Source organism: Zeus faber, assembly GCF_960531495.2.
Source record: "Zeus faber genome assembly, chromosome: 6".
Lineage (NCBI taxonomy): Eukaryota > Metazoa > Chordata > Actinopteri > Zeiformes > Zeidae > Zeus > Zeus faber.
Window position 1 is genome coordinate 20,936,948 of NC_137201.1, and position 21,904 is coordinate 20,958,851.

The 21,904-nt window shown below is 43.5% G+C and overlaps 1 protein-coding gene across 1 annotated transcript in view; it reads left to right on the plus strand.

Moving 5' to 3' along the window:
• The window catches only part of LOC307232217 (pleckstrin homology domain-containing family A member 5-like), a 92,517-nt gene that overhangs the window by 34,040 nt on the left and 36,573 nt on the right, over positions 1 to 21,904 (plus strand). The window contains exon 4 of the mRNA XM_080003139.1: positions 12,716 to 12,799. Within this exon, the coding sequence (XP_079859265.1) occupies positions 12,716 to 12,799 (84 nt within the window). The remainder of the gene's footprint in view (positions 1 to 12,715; positions 12,800 to 21,904) is intronic.

Here is a 21,904-nt window from a genome sequence, read left to right on the forward strand (position 1 = left end):
AAATAACTAAAGAAGAACATTTTAAATTAGAGCACTACTGAAACAAACTGTCAGCTATAAAGGCAAAAGTAACTGAAAAAAGAAAATGTATTGTTTACACATTTCTTCATTTAAATTCTTTTCCATCGGCTTTGGCAATTTAAATGTTTGTTTTCCATATTAATGAAGCTCCTTGAATTGAATTGGAAGAGAGAAATAGAGAGGGAGAGAGAGAGAGAGAGGGTGGGGAGGGAGAGAAAGAGGTAGTGGGAGGGAGAGAGAGAGACACACAGGGTGGGGGGTAGGGGGAGGGAGGGAGAGAGAGAGAGAGAGCGAGCGAGCGAGCGAGCGCCCACTTAGCTCCACATCGCCCCGTGACATCATCCTCCTCCTCCTCGGGTTTCAGCTCCTCTCGCTCGGGCTCCAGCCGCTCGTCAGTCCGCTCTGCCGCTGCTTCTCTGCGGAGCCCTGCACACGGCGCGGCGCTCGCCACTTTGCTCGGTCACACCTGGACAACTTACCGGCGCGTTCCCAGCTGGATAAACGGGCTCATTCGCCCCGACTTAACGCACCGTTCCACCACCGGGGATTCTGTGGAAGCCGCTCACAGTGAGTAGAGACGCTGCCGCTGGGATCAGGTGGGGAAACACTTTGGAACCGGCTTTTTCAACAGTTTCTCCTCAGGTGTCCTGATGGTGGAGGTTGTGATGGCGTAGTGCTCCACCCCTTCTGTTTGTTTGGCTGTTATCTGGGCAAACAGCATCCATATGGCTCAGCTCTTATCAATGTGTTTGTGTCTGATTTTTCCCACCCTGTTAAAACACCCCCATTATTTAATTTTGTGGGTTTTTTTTATTATTGCATTGTATTTTTTTTATTTTTTATTTGTTTTTGTCATTTCAGATCAATTTTAATTGAACTGGCAGTACAGACAAGCTAGTAGCAGTGCCAATTTGAATTGTGTAACCCCACACTTCCCTCAGTCAATACTGTTGCAGCCCCCAGGCACAGAGGCTCCTCTTAAAGAGTGACTCTAGAAAACAGAGCAACAACCTGTGTGAAGGGTGAAACATTATGCTAAACATTCTGACTTACACTGCCTCATAGGACTCGTGCTGATACTCACACCGTCTCCTAATATTTCCACTGTTAACCCTGTCTGGGCTTGAGGCAAAACCTGTCATCACATGCTTTTCTTTCTTCGCAAAACACTTTTTTTTTGCAGGAAACAAAACAACATTGCAAATGTCCACTTTAATCTCGGCCTCGAATTCAATGCAGCGGCAGATGTAGCTTCTGTGTTTTTTCTGAGACTGTGTTTTTAACGTCCGGGGGGGCCGTTTTAACGGATATGACCAAGTTACAGGATGATTCTGGATGACCTATAAAAAGCCTTTGTCTGTTATTCACAGTCAATTAAGTCATAATTGCAGCGTCGCCCACTCCCTTCTGCGCTCTTCAGGGCAGTGACCCTGACAAGACCCTCTTAATAGCCGGCCCGGCCCATCTTGCATACACTTATGGTACCGTTTTGAGCTAGAGAGACACATACAGACCCGACAATTCATCATTTCTCAGAGCTCCCCATTGCCAAGTATTGGGTAGAATATCACATTGTTGGTTGTATTAAAATGGATTATCGGCGGGGTTCAACTCCCTTGTTCGAAATGCATTTTATATTTAGTGGGATGACAACATTTCTCTTGCTCATTTTACATTCTTTTCTTAATTTACTGCACATTTTTTATTTTATTTTTTATAACATTTTATTTTTTTTGACCAGTTTAAAAGCATTTTTTCAGGCTCACCTATATTGGTGTCTATGTACCTATTTCATTTGTTTAGTAATATAATTATAATTATTATATAAAGAAGGAATCTACAGTTTCATGCTATTTACACGATGAACATGTGTTGCTTCAGTATGTAAACAAAGCCTATAACACTGGAACTCCTTCAAATCTTTCACCCCCTTTGGCACAGGGTAGGGTTTTGGAACAGGTTTTTTTGGTTGACCGTGCTTTAAACCTGGCCCTTATTTTGATCTCCTGTGTCTCAAACCCTGGCGTGTGCAGAACCCGGATACGAAGTGGCGCGACGGCAACTGGGCGTGGTCTCTGTCCACAACTTTGTTTTGGAGCTCAGTCGGCCGCTGCACCGCTGTGCAGACATGTACGGCAGAGCTGATCCTCTCATCCGCAGCACTTTGCGTTACCTAGAGCTTAGAACAATAAAACCACGAGGTCCGAAGTGAAACAATGGCTCTCTCTCTCTCCCTCTCTCTCTCTCCCTCTCTCTCTCTCTCTCTCTCTCTCTCTCTCTCTCTCTCTCTCTCCCTCTCCCTCCCTCCCTCCCTCCCTCCCTCCCTCTGGGTTAGCTGCTGTAAGGTCCGATTGTCACCGACGGAACAGACATCAGCGGGAGAGGGGGTGTATTGACTAGAGGGCTAATGCATCAATCAGTGAAACGGCAGAAACTGGAGACGTGCCCACTCCCTTGTTAAGCTCCTGCGTCCTTTAGTGTATTCAGTGCTGCCATAGAAGGGCTGTGAGATATTCACCAGATAAAATATCACAAAATCTTTTGACAAATACCTTGATTTTCGATGATTTGACGATATTTTGGAGGCGGATAATAAGGTATTTACGTACACGAAATATTTGAGAAACATACATAATGTGCATATTATGACCAAGCACACTGATTAGAACAGCTAGAACGGACTATGCAGGTAAAAAGATTGCAATTACTTTACTGTAAGGCTCCTTAAAGAAAACATTTAACCATATCACGATAACCAAAATCTCAGACGAACTAGTCCCATATCACAATATCGATATTATAAGGATATATTGCCCAGCCCTGTACCACAGTATGCCAGATATTCTGCTTCAACCTAAATGCTGAGATTCTGAGAAAAAAGCGGTGTGGGCTGTGCGCTTCCAGCAGCTGCACTGCACAAACATTTTGATTGAGAGTTTTAATATCACCGGTGGTTTCCGCTCCGCACTTTCCCAAAGCAGTTGTAACGTCTTGAGCATTGCAGGCACATCTATTTTAACTCAGTGACTGGGATAATGTCTCGTGATTTTATAGTGGTTTCGTGATAAATGTGGCAGAGCTGCATCTGACAGCTTCTTTGTGCATGGAAGTAATATATTAATGGAGGCAGCCCGAACAGTAATGGCTCCAAAGTTAATTTACCTGCTTTACAATTATTTAACATTCAGCCCAAAGCCCTCGAAAGTCCAACCTGAAACCAGAATCGTTCATTTTGTCCTCAGCTACCCATTTAATGGTAGGAAAAAGCCCGACCAAACGTTGCCAGTGTATGTGATGTCCTTGACCACCGGCTGCTACAACCGTGTAGGGGAAACTTTGGGCGCCATTCCCTTGGCACGTATGCCCGGTATCAGACGGAATTGTAAACTCGTTTCACTCCCTTTCCATCTTCAGTCTGACATTGCCTCAACTCCAACTGGTTTCCGTGGGGGAGGGGGCGGGGGATGCGATTTTTTCCTCACCGATCACCAGAGACCGCCCGAATCGAACGTCATTTTAAGTCGATACTGATGATTCGCCGTGCCAACATACCGGTTTTGCCGGGGCTTTAAGAGGGGAGCAGAGCGAAGTGGAAAAAAAAGAAAAGTAAAGCCGAGTGCTGTTCGGATTTCGAAGTAATTTGTACTTTTAATCAATATGGAACAGCCTCGATAGCTGCGTCTGTCTTGTCGGGCGCCATTGTTGTTATTACTCTTCGTTAGTCCCGCCCGTGGCGCTGATTGGCTAATCGTTAGTCCCCCCCCCGCAGCGCTCATCGGATCGATCGTTGTCTTTCGACCGCTGCTATTTGACACGATGCCAGACCAGAAGAATCTGTCAACTTGGTGGAGTGGGCCGATTCGAAGGTGTGGACCCTGGCAATTGGCACACTCCATTTTGCACTTGATCCTGTGAATCATCTCCATTTACATCTGTAAATGCAGAATTTACAGATGAGAGAATTAAGTCCAATGGATTTTACTTCATTTTGAATTTAAGCATCATCGCGCTACTGACATTTGAGTTAATTCTGGAGTACATTTAGATTGGATAATAGTGTTTTTGGAGTCAGCGCTCCTGGCGGGGTGCCGTCAGGCTTCCAGACATTTTACACGAGAGCCGCGCTGAATGAAAACCTCCTGTTTTCGTCAATAAAGCCTGAAATTGAACAGTAAATTGTTAACTAGAAATGTTGCGTCGCAAAACAAAGTAGCGATGTTAAACTGAGACGTGTGTTTAGGATAATGTTCGGTGGTTTAGTTCGGTGGAGAAAATAGAGCTTCAAATTTACATGCCCTAAATACTTCGAAAAACACTTCCATCTTTGCTAAATCAAACATGTTTTAATGGGTACCTTGCTGTTTGCATAGGGGGCAGTTGTCGCCACTGGTCTGACAATTTCAAAAAAAATTTAAATCTCCATGAACTTTACACCCTTTACAAATGACTACTTCACATTTGTAGCCTGGATGTGCATCTGTTTTCATGGATTAAATGGAAAAGTCGGCACTTAAAGAAAGGTGGACATTTCAAGGCTCAGCACGATTTCACTTTGTGTTATTTCCCCGCTCATGGTGTGCTTCCTCTTTTCCCACCTTTTGTTTTGATGAACATATCACGAGTCAAATGATCCCGTTCAACAGCAATACCATGTAATGCTGTTTCGTATTTGTGTAGCTCTGTCAAGACGCGTGTGCTGTCCCTCCAAAATGCACAGGGCACATACAGTGTGTGTTCCTGCACGCCGACACACCCACGCTGCAGTGTGTGTGCTGTTCAGCCCTATTATATGCGAAGTGTACCGTTCAAACCCTTGGTTAATGTCCCCACAGTAATAAGAATTTTCATTGGACTCTTCAGTTTTTTGCCAGTACTAAACTCGATGATACGCGAGCTTAACTTTATTCCCCCTGTCCCCCGCCCCCCACGTAAGAGGATTTACATTTGGGTGCATTAAGAGAGATTCAGCAAATTATAAAAGAGGTTTTGTTTTGAGATTTATTTCAGGAGAGGGAGGTTCAATTGGACGTTTTTGACTAAACTAGTTTTCCACCCAAGCTTTTTTTTTTTTTCCCCCATAGGTTCCTTGTAATGTAATAATGTCTATACATTTTTTTCAGAAAAGCTTATTCTAAATAGGAAACAATTGTATATTGAAACACTCGCCCTTATATTATATAGTTTGGTTTAGATCTGTTGTACAAATCTGCTCTCAAGCTTATTGAAATATCACAAATCTACTCCTCGAGTGCAGACATTGCAGACTTTGGACAGGATTTGTGGCCGAAATGAACTAAAGCGGTAGTGCCCCGTATCATCTCCACATCGCCCCATATCAGATAAACGGTTGTGATTGGCCCGACCCGAGCCCGGTCGTAAAACAGCAAATAAAACATGTGCTGGCAGATTGGTCTGGTTCCCGGGCTACTATTATATCATTACTCGAGATTCATGATTCAGAAATTTCAGTAATACAATACACAGAAATAGAAATGATTGACACCCTAGATTCAATATTTGGTAGCACAGCCTCTGGAGGAAAGAACTGCAATCTAGCGCTCCCCGTAGCGCTGAACGAGTGTTCTATACCTTTTTGTAAATTGCTCCGGTTCACTCAGATTTGAAGAGCGCCTTATCCCATATGTGGTCTTCAGATCCTTACGTGGGCGTTCGATGAGATTCAGACCTGGACTCGTGGCTTGGCCACTCCAGGACAGGTTTCAGTCATTCCTGGGCGCCTTTTTTTTTTTTAAGTGAATTTCGGGCCAACGGAAGACCAGTGACCTTCGCCCAGAGGGACGGCTCTGTGACATCGTCTTGGTGACCTTGGTTTCATGACGCCGTGTCGATTCAACCTCGGCATCACACAACATCACTCATCCTCCTCCGTGTCGGACTGGTGGGACAGTGTTCTTTTCTTTGAAGGCTTCATTTTGTTTATGATTTACATTTTGGCTCATCTGCCCGCAGGATACTCTCCCAGAATGATTTTGGCTTGTTCAGGTGTGTTTTGGCTCCAGCTGGACTCTCGTGTGCCTGCTGTATCTCTCATCGGCGGGTTCATCCTCGGTCTCCTACCGTAGCACCTCCTATCGTTGCGTTGGCACTGGATGGTGCCAACATGGCGCATCGTCCAAGTAAGGGTGCCAATATTTTTGTCCACGGCTGTATTATTGTTTCCTACATCGTCAGGAGCAGACGTGGAGATTCCATCCCATGCCAATCATGCATCCAGCACATTGAAATAATCTACCATCAGATAAATTTCCTCCTAAATGAAGGGACTAGTGGTTGTTTTGGGCTCCTGACTCAGTGAATTAGTTTGCTTCAACTCAGCTGAGCAATACTCATTGCCTTAAAGCGACTTGAAAGTCATTCAGTTAAATATCATAAAAATTAATTGACTGTGGTTGAGCAGTATGTATTTATAGAAGATGTGAGAGCAGAAGCTGAAGGAGGTCAGGTTTTTCATGCCTGAGCTGCTCTGAAGTGAAATAGAATAGTGAAAATTGAGCATGTTAATCCTCCCGTAGCATGACCATGGTCTGGGCTGAACTGATGTGACAGACTGCTGCCTTTGGAATGGTGGTGGAATGGAAAGATATTCCTTTAAAAGCATTTTGATGTTCCCCTTCTACAGTGCAGTATATCCCATGGTTGGGTTTTATACTGTATCTTGGATGGGAATTTGACGACACCTCTCTTTGGGATTCAGCGGGACCCCCTCCTCAACTGACCTCTCCACCTCATTAAGATCGTCATCCCTGTCCACCCTTCCCTAATCAGGGTTTCCTCTCAGCCACCCCCTGCCACCTTCTCCTTGTCTGTCTTTACTTTAAATATAACAGACTTATCTTACTACATGGCTGCTAGTGAAGGCTTTGGACGGTCAATTCAACTACCTCTGGCTGGTGTGCTTGGCGTAGGTGGCTTTGGATAAAGGCACCAGCTTAATGACTACATGTAAATGAGTGTTCACCCACACTAAACAGTGTTATTAGTGGGTGAATACTCTCGCTGTAATGTGGCAAGAGTTATACTTTTTGTGACTATATTATAACATATAAAACAGTAAGCATTTTTATAGACACATTCTTCTGCATTTGTTTTGCTTTTTATGATGAATTACTGTTGTTAAAATGAAGTGATTTGACACACTCAAAAGCAGCACATTACTAATCTGCTGCCTTTGCCCTCAACTCCGGATCAAACCACAGAAGGATTTTGGCCTTTGCTTTGCTTTAAGAGTTAAATAATTACACAAAGTAGCCCCCATATGGTTCCCTAATCTCTCTGCGTGTAGTAGTGTAGGATGATGTCCTCATGGGTTGGATTTAGAGGGGAAATGCAGTATTTTCATATATGACTATCTTCATTGGGGATGTTTGTGCTGCGTTTAAGAAATCTAGACTAGAGGGAACAAAAATCACATCCAGTAAGTCACGCCTAATCATCCTTGTCAGTTAGTGATACAGCTGGGTAATACGGTATATCAATATAATATGGAAAGCGTGTTAAATTGCGCTGAGAGCAAGCTCAAGCGAGAGCTGGGGGAGATAACCCGATAAGAAAGATTGGCTATGAAAAGAGCATCACTTGCTCAGTAAAAATCACTTTATTCAGTTAAAGTTTGCTAGCCAGCCGTTTAATTGTGCTGTTGGGTCGTCTTTTTAATATCCCATTCCCATCATATGACAACAGTATTCATTGGGGTGTCGCTTGGTCATCGGGAATCACGGGCACTGCATTTTTAGTTGAGCTTACTCTGGGGTAAGCTGTTGGAAATACAACTTAAGAATGACTCGCAAGAGAAAATGGTCGTTGCTTTTTGATGGGAAGTGTTTTCTTTTTATTTCTGTTCTATTTTGTCGGCCTGCATGGCCTCTGGTTGGTCTGGCTGCCCGCTAGTTCTCTACAATTAAAGGGGAAACACTGAGCACTCAGGGCTAATGATGGAGGACAGGGCCCTCCCCAAACCAATCTTTCCCCTGCCTCGTTGCAGGGTGGGCAAACTAACAGGTCCCACTGCTGCCCCAACCTCTCCACACATCAAGGGGCTCCTGCTGTCTTCCCTCTGGCCCCAGCTTTTCCCTGTGGGATGCTAAGGAACAAGAAGGCCAAGCAAGGAGGAAGAACAAACAAGAATTCTGCCCTGTATCGTGGGGAAAATGCTACCAGATGCTCCCCCCGACCGTACAGCTCCTGTGGCTTTGGGCTTGCATACATTTTATTTGAGTGACCACAGACCACATCCTTCACTGCATGTGTGATGATCTCTAATGCCACTATATGCTGTGATTAGTTGGCAGAGCTGTAAAAAAATCATATATATATGTGGGAGTCTCTGCCCACAGGTACGGGTCTCTCTGGCAGTGGGTTGCCGACACGGCGAGAGTTTTTATTATAGACCTGAACAGAAAAGGCTGGCTGGCCAAAAGGATAAATAATAAACAATAATGCTCGATTTGGGCGCAGAGGGAATGACGCTCCAGTCTGGCTCCTGGTCGTCTGACGAGCCCTTTTGCCGATCCCTGTCTGCAAGACGTGCAAACATTAAGAAAGCTCCCTGCCCCGGGCCGGACCAGTCAGCGCCGCGTGGGCGCCGATTCGGCCCATTCTGTGCAGCTGGGCGGCCGCAGGAAGGAAGCCATGCTGCCGTCTGCAGCCGCGGCTTAACCACGCCCCTTGGTCCGCCACAATTTATATATAAAAGAGAAAAACGTTTAGACTATATAGAGACATATTTCCATCTTTTCATTTTTGATTTTTTTGCAGTTGTTTCAGAGTAGGCTACATTTGGAAATCATCGATTAGAGGACATTATATCTAGTTCTGCTTTGTGTAAATTCTACTGGTTGACATTAACTAGTGGAGACTGAAAGAGATAATATAGTAATCATTTATTTTGTGCTTGATACGGTTGAGTGGTTGTTGATGGCTGTTAAGCACCCTCCCTAGGCCTCGTATTTCCTCTGGGTCAGTGGACTGTCTCTCATCTTGTGCTGCAGAAATTCCAATGGAAATTTTTAGCACCTTCTCAAATGGCTTCCGTCCATTTTATGAGGTTATGAGGGCTGTACCCATGATGTGCTTTTATGGAGTACCCTCTTACAACACTCACCCGGCAAATGTGTCAATCAGCACATCGGCAAGAACTCATTAGCTGACTTCTTAAGGGAGGCACTTCCATTACGAAGGGCTTTGGAAGACCAACAGCTCTTCTGGCAATTTCATATTCTCTCTTCACAAAGACTGAAAGGGTCAATAACAGCTGATGCTATCTCTGCTATTACACACAGGGACCGACTATCGGCAGGGCCAATACTGATTATTTGTAATTATGTGGCAGATATTTGTCTGCAGTTAATGTGAACATAAAAGTATCACATTTAACAGTAACATAAACTTCATTTACAACCATGTTTGATTAAATACTTAAAATACACTTATAGAAAACAACATTGACATTTATATGTCTACTTGGAAACAATTTGTGTGTCAGAGGGCTAATTATTATAAAAATACATTGGCACATATAGGAACACTTAATTATGCACTTCAGAATTTTTGCTAAGTAGATTCAGCACCATCAAGTGTGGTTTGTCGTTAGCTTTTTCTTTGTCGATATGTATGCATAAGATCTACCACTAACAGCTGTCACCTCTGCATTAATGTTCCCTTTACTGTACAACAAGCCAAACGTTATGATATGATGTTTTTATTAACAGCAACAGTACTATTTTTGCATCCTCTTTTTCTTAGTTTTTCTATGAAAGTTAAATGAAATTGATTGATTACACACTATTTATGTGGCCATTTCCACTTGACCTGTTGATTTTCATGTCAAGCGTTCAGAAGTACGCCGGGTGGGTTTTTCATTCTACTTGATTAAGACACATTTGAAGCGTTAAGGAACTGGCTATTGTACCTGTCATAGTGGATCAATTTGAGAGATGTTCATGTCTTATATACTTTATAAATCCCTCTGAGGTAAATTAGGTATCCTCTGCATCCTATGCCTAGGAGCATTGGGCAGCCGCAGTGCAGCGCCTGGGGACCAACTCCAGCTATTCTGCCAGCCCCTTGGTCAGGGGCACCGACAGGAGTATTAACCCTTAACATACATGTCTTTTGATGGTGGGAGGAAACAGCAGGGCACACCCGGCGGAAACCCACACAAACACGGGGGAGAACATGCAAACTCCACACAGAAAGGACCTGGGACAGCCGGGATTCAAACCTTCATGCTGCGAGGCAGCGGTGCTAAGCACTGAGCTACCGTGCTACCGATTGGAGACTACAAGTGATTAACAAAGTGTTGCCAGTGTGTAATGGGCTGTAAAGCTCACTACATACTCCGATCCTCATTCGTTCGTACCCTCTCAAACAGCTGTTGGCACACACATCTCTCCAGACATTGCATCTTTCTTCACCTCAGGTCTAATCCATCCTACGTGCATTGCAGTATGGGCATGTGTGAAGGGATACCAAAGAAAATGGTGCCATTGATCCGCCTTAAGACCGCACAGAATGCTGTGCTGCCAACAATGCCTCCAGTAATTATAGACTGGAGCTCGGGACAGGGCTGCAGTCCAGGCTAAACTGAAACTCAACCCTCTACTTTATACTTACTATTTGCTCTTTCCTGTAGTCGAGAGGCCCATGTTTGAAGCAGTATTATTTTTGGGCTGTAATTTGGCTCTCTAACGTATACGATAAAAAGGCAAAGTGAGTTGAGTTGAATGTAGAGTAATTTTGTTTGACATGTAGAATAAAGCGAACGGTGGTTTTGAAGATCGTGATTCCTACTATATCCCATTGTGTCTCCACTCACTGATATGATTTTGATAAAACCTTCACAATCTGTACAGTGTTCTGTCTTCTCCTAAGCAGACACAAGACACGCCCTATGGATGATGGAGTTTGGTGCCACATACTCGCCCATTATATGCATTGTCTGCTCAAGTTCTTTCCCTCATGTTGGGCATTGTGACATTGCAAAGCCGTGACATCCCAAATCGGCCTGCAACATTGTGACTCTGAGACTCATTTAGGCACAGATTGTAAGAGTGACAGCAACTTGTTAAAAAGTCATTTGCATTTGCATAGAGATTGATCATTAAACCTGCATGCCTTTGTGCTGTTCCATTGTATCACGCCACTACCATTAAAAACACCTAAAGTCAGCTCCTGTCTTGGGTACATTTTGGGAGAGTGTTGAGCTCGCTGCATAGCTACGTACGCCTATGTGTAGTGAGTGCAGAAGAGGTACTGCAAGTTATTTCACTGGCAATCAATGCCAGTTTATCTGAGAACAATGTTCCTCTCAATGATGTGACATTTTTATATGAATTGTTGCTGTCAATGCTTTTGCAAGAGCGTATTGTATTCCAAGTTCTAGTTGGTTAGCTAGTCCTTAAAACTTTTTTGAAGGAACATGTCTGAAAGGCTTCATGAGAACAAATACTGGGAAACAAGGCACAGGCTGTTATACTGTAGATCCCAGGCCCAAAACAACATCGCAGTTACAAAATCCCCAAAGGAAATGTGAGGTAATCTAATTGCTCATTTGGGTCTCTAATTAGTACCTGATGATGCTGGATGTTGCTGAACGGGTTCTCGCTCTCAAACATTTTCTTGGCCTCTTGGTTTGTAAATATTATAGTTTAAACAAGTTTTTTACAAGTGATAGACAGCAGTCCTGCTTTACCGGAATTCTGTTGTTGTCAAGGGCATCCCAGTCAGCCTCTGCCCCTCCTTTCCATGAACTGGTCGTGTGTCCTGGTTCTCTAATCACGTTACTGTGCAACTCAAGTAACTCAAGTAACTCTTGGAGGCTGTAATTGCACCGCTGGCTGGGTGGGTGGCAGCCTCAATGGCTCTGTGATTAGTCTAGATGGTGAGTGGAGTGAGGCAAAGCAAGTCGCTGGAGTCCGGAGATCTGGGCACAGCTGCAGTCTTATCTTATTCCCAACATTTCTAAAGGCCAGGCTTAGGAATCAAAAAAGGACAGTGGCTCTCTTGTTTCGGTCTCTTCCAAGCTGGAATAGGAGGTTCAAGATGATGAAGTTCACAACCAAACAATATTCCAGGTAAGTATTACTTTGCCTCGCCAGTGAAATGATCCGTTTTGGTTCTGTATAGCTTCGAAAGGGGAACGCTGGTCGGTGGCAGGAGCGTGTCGCTTCAAGAGGTTTCTGTGTCTATTTAATCTATTTCGATGTGATGCTCTCTGAGCTTACATGGTTAAACATAGTTCCATTTTTGTTTTTCATGCTTTTGGGCGTGCTTGATTTGTGCAGATCGTGTGTCATCAGTGCTTGAGACTGATCCAAGGAGCTGGGAATGTGAGGATTTTTCAGGTCGCGGATCCTGCTTACAGTATGCTTTCAGCGCTTCTATTGTGTATCCACTGTCCACACTCAGCGTTTCTCTTGCTCTCTCAGCTTCCTCTGCCCATGCAAAGTTCCCTTCCCGGTGGTTCCATCTTTGCTAAAGAAGAATGCCTGCAACTTTTGACAGCTTAGAAAGTGATTGGCTTTTCACGGTCACAAGGCGCTCATTCATCCTGTGCCTTTGGGGATAAAGGTTGACGGGAGGGTTTATTGGTATTGACAGGTGTAAGTGTGCTGTTCTCAATGCATACTCATTTTCTCCCATTCCACCCCTGTCTCTCCCTCTTTTTTGTCTTTAGCCACAATGAGCGGAAGGTGACCTGCAAGCATCCTGTCTCAGGCTTACCCTCACAAGACAACTGCATCTTTGTCGTCAACGAACAGTAAGTCTCTTCTTTTCGCTTGTAGAATGCCACCCGGCCGCATTTCTGAGCCCTGCAGTAATGATGTTAAAACGCCGATGTGTGTCAGACAACCGCACAGATCAAGCCCCATCCATGACAACCTGTCAGTGCGTACCATGCCCTGTGACTTTCCTCCAGCTTCCTTCAAACATATATATGTATTTTTTAATGACTTAAACATAGTTAACCACCATTTTTATGGTGGTTAAATTGGGGTTTTAATTGGACTGGTCGTTTCCCACTACTAATATAGCAGGGTAGTCTTGCCTTATCCTCTGATACAGAGTATATACCTTAAACAATGGGAGAGGAGCATTTGCTGGGCAATGGCAAAGGATGATCATCTTAGTCAAGTTAACTTATGTCACTGATGAAAATGGCTGAGAAATGGTGAGATTCCTCCGTGTCCTTGTAAAGAAGCCAAGCAAGCCGGCTTATCAAACGGTGAGATACAAGTGAAAGAAACATAATTGCACAATCTGTTCCTGTCGTAAGGCTCACAGACGCCCGCGCCACATCTCTCGTGCACTACTCGTCATGACTACAACCACGGTTTCCTCCATTTTGACCTTTCCTTCCCCAGCTCCTACAAAATTTGCCCGTCAGAGATGACCAAAGTCTAACTCTACCCAGAGGCATCGCAGCCAAAATTGCTTTACTGACGGAAGCAAATCCACTGATTGCGACGAAAACATTGAAATGGATTGAATTCCAATGCGAGATGTCGCTCCATAAATTTAGGACGTTCATCATCTTGATGATCTAGTGTGATAGCAGGGCTTCCCATTCTCAAAGCACATGGACAGACACATATTTTGTGGACCTGTTGACCCCTTGACCCCTTGTTGATCGTCCATCACCCAGTCTCTCCTCAATAACCTCTGTTTAAAGTCAGATTTGAATGACTCCAGGTGGCATGTGATGGTCTCCTGAGGGATCATCCACTATTCATTTCTCAGTGCCGGGTTTTGAGTGCAGGCAGAGTGCAAGACGTTTTTTTGTTTTTTTTTCTCTCCCTCCAATGCTTCCAAAGCTGGCATGGTGTTCAAATACAGTAGAGCTCTGGCCTTCCCCAAAGCTTCATGTTCTTCATTTCAAAAGTATCTCGAAACCACAAGGACAGTAGCCTGAACTTGGAACACATACGCTCTCAGCCAAATGTTCCACGTGTCAGCCAAACGTTCGCTCTCACTTCCTCACAAAAATGTTGTGTAATACATCACAATTTACTTCTATCAACGCAATCGGCATTAGTTACTTTCTTCTGACGGCGTTTTGGAATTTGTATATCCTGATTAAAACTCGGATCATTTCACTTTGAGAAGACCTTGACGAGTCGGTAGAGGAGCGTGGCGAAGCTCAGAGTTCCATCCGTTTTCTATTCCCGCTAAAAATACCAGAAGTGAAAAGAATGAAAATAGAAAGCTTCCCTATTTCCATCATGTGACTAAATACCTGCTGTTGCTGTCAGCTGTCACAGCTTGTCACCACATTGTGATTCCTCTGTTTTCCCCCGTACGAGACGCCATAACACACACTCCTGACACACTCCTCCTGTCCCTGCGACTCTCACATCCCCATTGAACTTAACGTTATGCTCCTAAATGCGTCGCTTAAATTTTTTTTATTTTATTATTATTTTGAAGTTGTGACTTTTCCGCACCAGGTTTGGATATGCAATCAGAATGAGCCGAATGCCTGGACCCGCGTCTTTCCTCCAAACTAACGTCGTCCTGCTAATCCAACCGTTGGCTATGTTTGAGTAAGTAATAAAGGGGAAGGAAAATCTACGGCCCAGACCAACGAGAAAAGGCAAAGGCGGATTTACGCGGCCCCGTCCTGTTCCCTTTGATAAAGAAGCCAGGCTGAAAAATGGCTACATAATCGGCTCTGCTCGGAACAAAAATGAACGGAAAACAGATTACCTTGCTCAAATGTTGATCCCTACATCCCCACATCACATAAACGGATGTGCTAGGAAAATGAAAGCAACAAATCCAGATTTAGTCCTATTAGCAGTCTTTAACCTGTGCAGTTATTGGAGTGAGTGTACATTAGCCTCCTGGTGTACCTTGCCAGCGGGTGCGAGATGTTTGATGTGGGTTGTTTTAACAAACCCACCTTAACAACCGTTCCGATGCATTTTGGTTGTAAGATGCAGTGGTGTGAAGGTCCACCTCTCGTCGCATACACGATGTGTGAGTCAGATTCGAGTCTCAGCTCCTACCTCCGTCTGCGCTGGCACCAGTGTCCACCCACTTCAGAGATGTCAGTCTGAAGTGTTGGGCTGTCACTCAGCTCCCAGCTAAGCCTGATTCCAGTGCTCTCCAAGGTCGTGTACACGCTGGCGGCGAATGTTGCTCGTCATATTATCGTGCATGGTGAGCCGAGGGTTCGCCATTTTATTCTGATAGACGTCAATTTCCCTCGTTGAGATTGTAGCGCGATTGAGATGATAACGATAATGTCATCGGCAGTTTGAAGGGTGGCCCGGTTACCTGAAGCGTTCCATCACCATGTTATCGGTCTCTTACAATGACAACTTCCCTGTTCTGTCCGGTGCTTGATGGAGACGGGGCTTTCGGTTTGAGTTGAGCCTTGAAATAACGAAAAATCCAGTTTTAGTTTTGAACTCCAACAGACTTGTCTCTTTTTTTTTTTTATAGAATGAACTGTGGAAAATTGGTTCACCCAGTGTTGAACAGGTAATACTCAGTAATGGATGCCTTTGTAAAGGCAATCTCTGTCATATCTGTCTGTACTGTATCATTGCACACTAACAACAGGCTGTGAGTGTTTAAATGGTGTTTTGTCTGTGTCCTGTTATGCATTTGCATTACAACGTCCTGCAAGGTGTCGTTTATTGTCCTCACCCTGTGTTTGCCCCGAAAAAACTGCAGGGAGAATACACGTTTTGGTATCTCAGAGCCCCCGAAACTCAGCTCCGTATCCATCTTGGGTTTTGGGGTCGCAGTTTGGCAATTTCCCTTAATTTCTTTCACGAAAGAAGGACATTTTTTTTGCTTTAGTTTATGAACTGTAAACAAGCACTGATTGACTCCTTTTGAGAAGTTGTCGGCTCCATGTCCGATAGCAAATGGCCAATTCCAGCATACGAACTAGATCCAATCTTCTACTTTGTCCCCTGTTCATTTAGTTCACTCGGAAATCAGATACAACCAAACTGGAGACAGAAAAGATTTGGCAGCTTCAAGCACTTGTTTCACTTGCACTTGCTGAGAGACTGGCTCCTTTGGGTGTGCCCAATAGACGACTATAATATTTTTGTTTAACATGTAAGTTGTATTGAAGTGTAATTTGTGAATTTTCCGATTCTGAAATGAATAACTGCACTCTAACAACCAAGCTAGATCTCTTAACCTTTGCCGTTCCGGGTGGAGTGCAGAGCTTTGAATTTCGGTTTTCCACATGTACAAAAGCAAAAATCCACAACTGTTTAAGGAGTACCTGAGTGGTTTGGTCCTGTACTTTGGTATGAATCTGTGTATCATTGCATCCCTAATGGTTTGCCGTAAGCCCCACATAATCCATGTAGGGCTGTTGTTGTCAACCAAGCGACCGATATCACTACCACTCAGCTCACACTGAAGTGACTTCACTGATTTTAATTTTTTTTGGTCCTTGCATATTTTACGTACGTCTTAGCTGCAGGGTGCTAACTGTTTCACAACCTGACTCCAGATTAAGCTTTGAGGTGCAAAAACCCTCTTGAGTATTTAGCACATTTTGATGCGGGGTCCCTAAGTCGAGCGTTTATTTTCTTTCTGACGGGCGTGGCTTGTTCTTTCATTTTTGGATGTGCTGTCGGCGGCTCTGGGTTTTCTGATCCCTTTGCCACGCCGTTTTTTTTTTTTGCGGCCTGCAGCACCGTCATAGATGCGACTCCCAATGCCAATTTCACCTGTGAGTAACCAGATCTGCACAAGCTCACCGAGACTTTCTGACTTTTGTTCTTTTCCCTTAAAAGGTTTTAAGGTCCTGCTCACCACTCAACAAAAGAGTTGTAAAGCAGCCTGGTTTCGTTAAAAATGCTGTGTGGTCATTTTGAAAAATGCACTCTCAGCCAATCAGTTCTGGATCCCCAACCTATCCTGTGTGTCCATAGAGCCAGCCTCAGTGATGCCGTAATCCTTCTGCTTACACACACACACACACACACACACACACACACACACACACACACACACACACACACACAATGAGTGATGGTGGTAGAACTGAGGCAGGGGGTCTGTATGTCCTGGCTAGTCTTTGTGTTTGGAATCGATCTGAGGGCTTTGTTAGTTTGTGTGACAGCACCAAGTTAATCCTCTATAACGTGCATGAAATGCAGTTAGAGTGGACTCATCTGGGCAGGTCACACAAATTTTGCCGCAATTACGCCAGGACCATTCATAGAGCCTGTTAGACACAGAGAACATACTGTACCTATTGCTGTTTGTAGCTGAAAGCTATAGTTGGTGCAATAGAAAATGTTGTTTATAGTTACCAATCACTCATTGTACTCCAGTGTTTCCCCTATAATTTTATCGGCCTGGCAGGCTGCCAGACAAATGAGAACCCCCGCCCCCCCCGCCAGGCCCCAAAAAATCGTCAAAAACACCAAAAATAATGGCAATGTCCCCCAGGAAAAAATAATAATTACGGCCTTTTTTCGTTGGAATTTACAGTCCATTTATGCTACGCTATATAAACACATGCACAAACTAGGAATGTTAAAATGTTAAAAAACGGCTGACTATCTCCATGTTCTTCCGTGTCAACAGTAAAATTGAAAATCTTTTTTACTTTATTTTTTATTTTTTGTGATGGCCTATTCAAAATGTTCAATGCTCACGAAACCCTGCGGCGCAATGAAAGTTGGGAGCCTGCATAAATATTATAATAATGGACCTCCTGTGGCAAGATGTCCATTTCCTGATGTCTGGGTGAAATTTTTCTCCAAGCCAAAGAAGATAAAGTGCAGCGATGGAACATGCACACTGTGTTCATGATGTGCTAATTTTTTGCAAAGGTCATTGGTTAAACAGCTTATTTTTATGCAATAAATGCAGCTTATTAAGTCATCCTCTCCTTGATCAAAAATCAGATCAAATATCTAAAGGCAAATATAAATTGCATACCGCCTGCTGCGCCGTCTGACCCAATCCGATCGTGCTAACAGGCCATCCCGCGCGCCTCGTCTTTTTAGGTTTTTTTTTTGGTGCGAGCCACCAGGCCTGAAAAAAATTCTCAGGAAAAATTGTGTTCATTTGTACAACTGGTTGCACAACCAGTTCCAGTTTGCCCTGAAGTCAACAACAATTGTTAATTTAAGCTCAATCAGCTGATCGGTACTCAAGCTGTTGTGTTCAGAATCTATATGGGAACCTTGTGTCTTTCTGGCGCCACAGTGACTTAAAGCTGTATTATGCACAATAGTGACCATTTCTCCTACTTTTATGATTGGTAATATCCTATGTGGGCATCACCGACACAGGTCATTTCTTCCTATAGGCGAAATAGGCGGCCATCTTGGGCGCCCTCCCAGGGGGGGGGGGGGGAAGGATTACAGGTTGCATTTTGCGCACCTTTGTAATAATGGGGCGTAATGGGAACGTTCTCTGTGACTCTCTCCCCGATCTCCCCCTCTCCATGCGCTATGCGCAGAAAATAATCTTTACGAGTCTACGAGTCATGCCCTGTTCCTCCGTGCCCCGTCCCCACCCTGTTTTTAGTTATTTTATTTGTAAGAATGGGGCTCGGCGATCGGGGCGCACGGAGAGCCGATTTGGGCTGGACGATTCACACAAATATACTGTATATAATTTATATAATAAATATATATATTTATGATCAGATATGTGGACTCGAGTCATTGTGACTAGGTCTCGAGTCACTGTTTTGATGATTTGCAGCTTGACTTTACAGAAAATAAATGACTTGAGACTCGACTTGGACTTGGAAGTTAAAGACTCCTGACTTGACTTGAGACATGATGACTCGAATGATTTGTTTGTGTTCACTTTCATTCACTGAAACCTTGAACCAAAACAATCGGCAAACACAAAGGTACTTTGGTTGGGCTCTGCAGTCCCCCTCACCTTAAGTTGTCTCGGCTCGGCAGACGTCTCAGCAGAAGGCCAGATGTTGTAGTAATCCATGAATGGTGCCACTGTGCAATTTGAGATGTCCTTATCAAAGGCAAGTTGGTGTTTAGAAAGTTGTAAGTTGTAAACAAGCGACGGTGGTTTTTTTTTCTTCTGTGTTAAGCTCCGTGCGCCGTGATTGGACCGCAAAGGGCCACACTCCTCCATGTTTATTTACATTCGCTCCCGAGTGCAGATAATGTAAAGCACGGTGACTCCAAATGATGTGACATATTGCCATATAGCATTTCTGCCGCTGATTTGTAACGTAGTGATAGAAACGGCCTTTGTTTGACTTTTTTGACCACATTGGGATCAGCAGTTATGCAGCCGATGTGTCCAAATTGAATAATAAACAATTAAGTATAATAAGCAAAAAAACATTGATTAGTTATCCTGTACTTTTCCATTTTACACCACTTTTAAGTCACTCACCAAAATAAGCGCAGACGTCCGACTAGGCATTATAAATCCATCCATGTTTGTTTACACTCGCCTTTAGATAGGACACAGCTCTCCAAGCAGTAAGCCATGCTGCATTCATGGGAAACACGGATGATGCGTTCACTGCAACTCGGAAAAAAAGTTAAAAATAAAAAAAATATTAAATATCATCTTTTACATTTTTTATCCATCAAAAAGTTCTTTGTGTGTTTATTTTTATTTATTTGTTTGGTTGTAAGTTAAATCTTGTCAAATATAGAAACTTTAAAATATACGTTTTTCAAATTTATTTTAAATTTTCGGACCCAAAAATCTGGCACCGGTCGGGCTCTAAAAATATATAAAGACAATACATTTTTTCTATTGTCTTACGATATATATATGCTCATATCACGCAGTCGTAATATTAAATATAAAATATGAATATGTTCAAGTTGTCAATGTTCACATTACAAGAGTCAGTGTTACACGGTATGCGAGCGCACACTCGGAATGGCATTGTTATGATTGGATGACGACCCTGTCAGTCAAGCGCTTCACTACCTGACGAGAATCACTCGTTACCCTCCTGCTGGTTACGCACACACACACAGTATGATCAAATTAGATCATGATGGCAAGACTCATCGCTTTCGGATTAAAAAAAATCATTCAATCATTTTCATTCAATCAAATCAATTTGTGCAAATCTGCTCAGAACTTTTTGAGATATTCTGCAAACAGGCAGACGACCAGACAGCGGCGCAATGTAACACAGTTTAATGTTGTCGTCTGGTCGCCTGTATCATCATTGTGCCACAATTAAATATGGTTCTCTCCATAGAGTTCATCAAGTTGAAGTTGAATCCACATTTGAGAATTAACTTTCTACTACAATAAAAATAATATAGTTATATATAAACAGTCATAGTTAATAACAGTTAATAAAACAGTTATTTTAAAACTAATGCAGGGCTACTTTCCCATTGCTCCCTTTCCCCAGGTGTTTGTTTGGTTTGGTTTGTTTCCACTGGGACAGCTGATTTAAAAAAAAAAAAGCAGATGCACTCACTTCATTAATATTTCAGAGCCAGCCGAATGATTATCAGGCTCTGAGTAATTGACAATAAAGCCCACACAGGGCAACCCAGAGCCTAGAAATGGACTGTCAGCCGAATAGAGCATGGAGTGGAGTCAACGTGTATCTCCGAACAGACACAGTCTGTCCCTGCTTCCTCCCTTCATGTTGTAGCAGACACTTGACACACCATTGATTAAGGGTCACTCAGGATTCGGCCGGCCGTTGGAAGTGCTGAAAACCTCTGTCGCTCATTCTCTGGAGCAAACTCGTTAGGTCAAGATAAAGGAAACCGGATGACTTCCATTCACACCCTATCAAGCACAATTATATCCAGAGATGTCCAGGAGAAGGGAGCCAGTGAAAGCTGTGCACTTCAGCTCAGCAGAGTTTTGGTCACCTTCTGAGCCGCCCCATAACATACTGGGCCATGTCTCTAGGGGTGTGTCATTTCTACGCCCTAATGTAGCCTGCCATTCAACTGCTGCACTATCTATTAAGGATCTTAAGCGCTTGAACTGAGCGAATCACGGAGCTGCTTTTCCATGCAACTTCCTCTTTTTGGCACAGGTACAGTAAAACAGGGTCTCTGTTATTTCCATTGTTCTGTCTCCTCATTGTTTTGCAGGGTCTCTATGTAATGTCAGACCTGTGATTTCTGTCACTGCACTGTCCTGCACGGGAATGAGCACCCTGTGTCTGTTGCCTGCTGTGGTGATAGCCAGTGTTGCTATGACCCCTGATACACTCTGTGTTTGTCCTCCTGAAGCAAGAGCGCATGCATTCTGCTGTCACTTGGGACGTATGGATGGATAGATTGGAAGTAATCAGAAACGGGGTGTGTGTGGATGAGTGGACGGATGAGTTAAAGTCAACCATTGATACAGATTTGGTTTAGAAACTTAGAAAATTCTTGTCATGGTTGCATTGGTTGTATTGGACTAATGAAACATTCTGTGGCATTCTGTACCACAGTTTGATATAATATTTTTATTTTTGTTAAAAGGACTTTATAGTCAAGGATGACATCAAGACCTTTAAATCAACAATTCCTATATACTATATATATATATACATACACAGTACTGAAAAAGAAAAGTTTAGGAAATTGAATTAAAGTCAGTATTAAGGTAACGGTATTAAAATGTGAGGGTGCCCTGCACATTGTGTTGCTGCTTGTACCCACTGAACAGCTTGCATAGTAAGTTTTACAGTGCACTTGCATGGCCCAGAGGGACCAGGGTGCCTGTCCTTGTTCAGTGACCTGAAACCCAATATATCTGAGAGATGACACCTTTTTCACTGCTGCAGTATTTTTGTTCTACTCTCGTTTTCCAGTCTTGGTCCCTCTAGACTATATCATTACCATTCCTGACGAATATGGGACATTACAAACAGACCAGAGACTACTTAGCTTACAAATATATACAAACA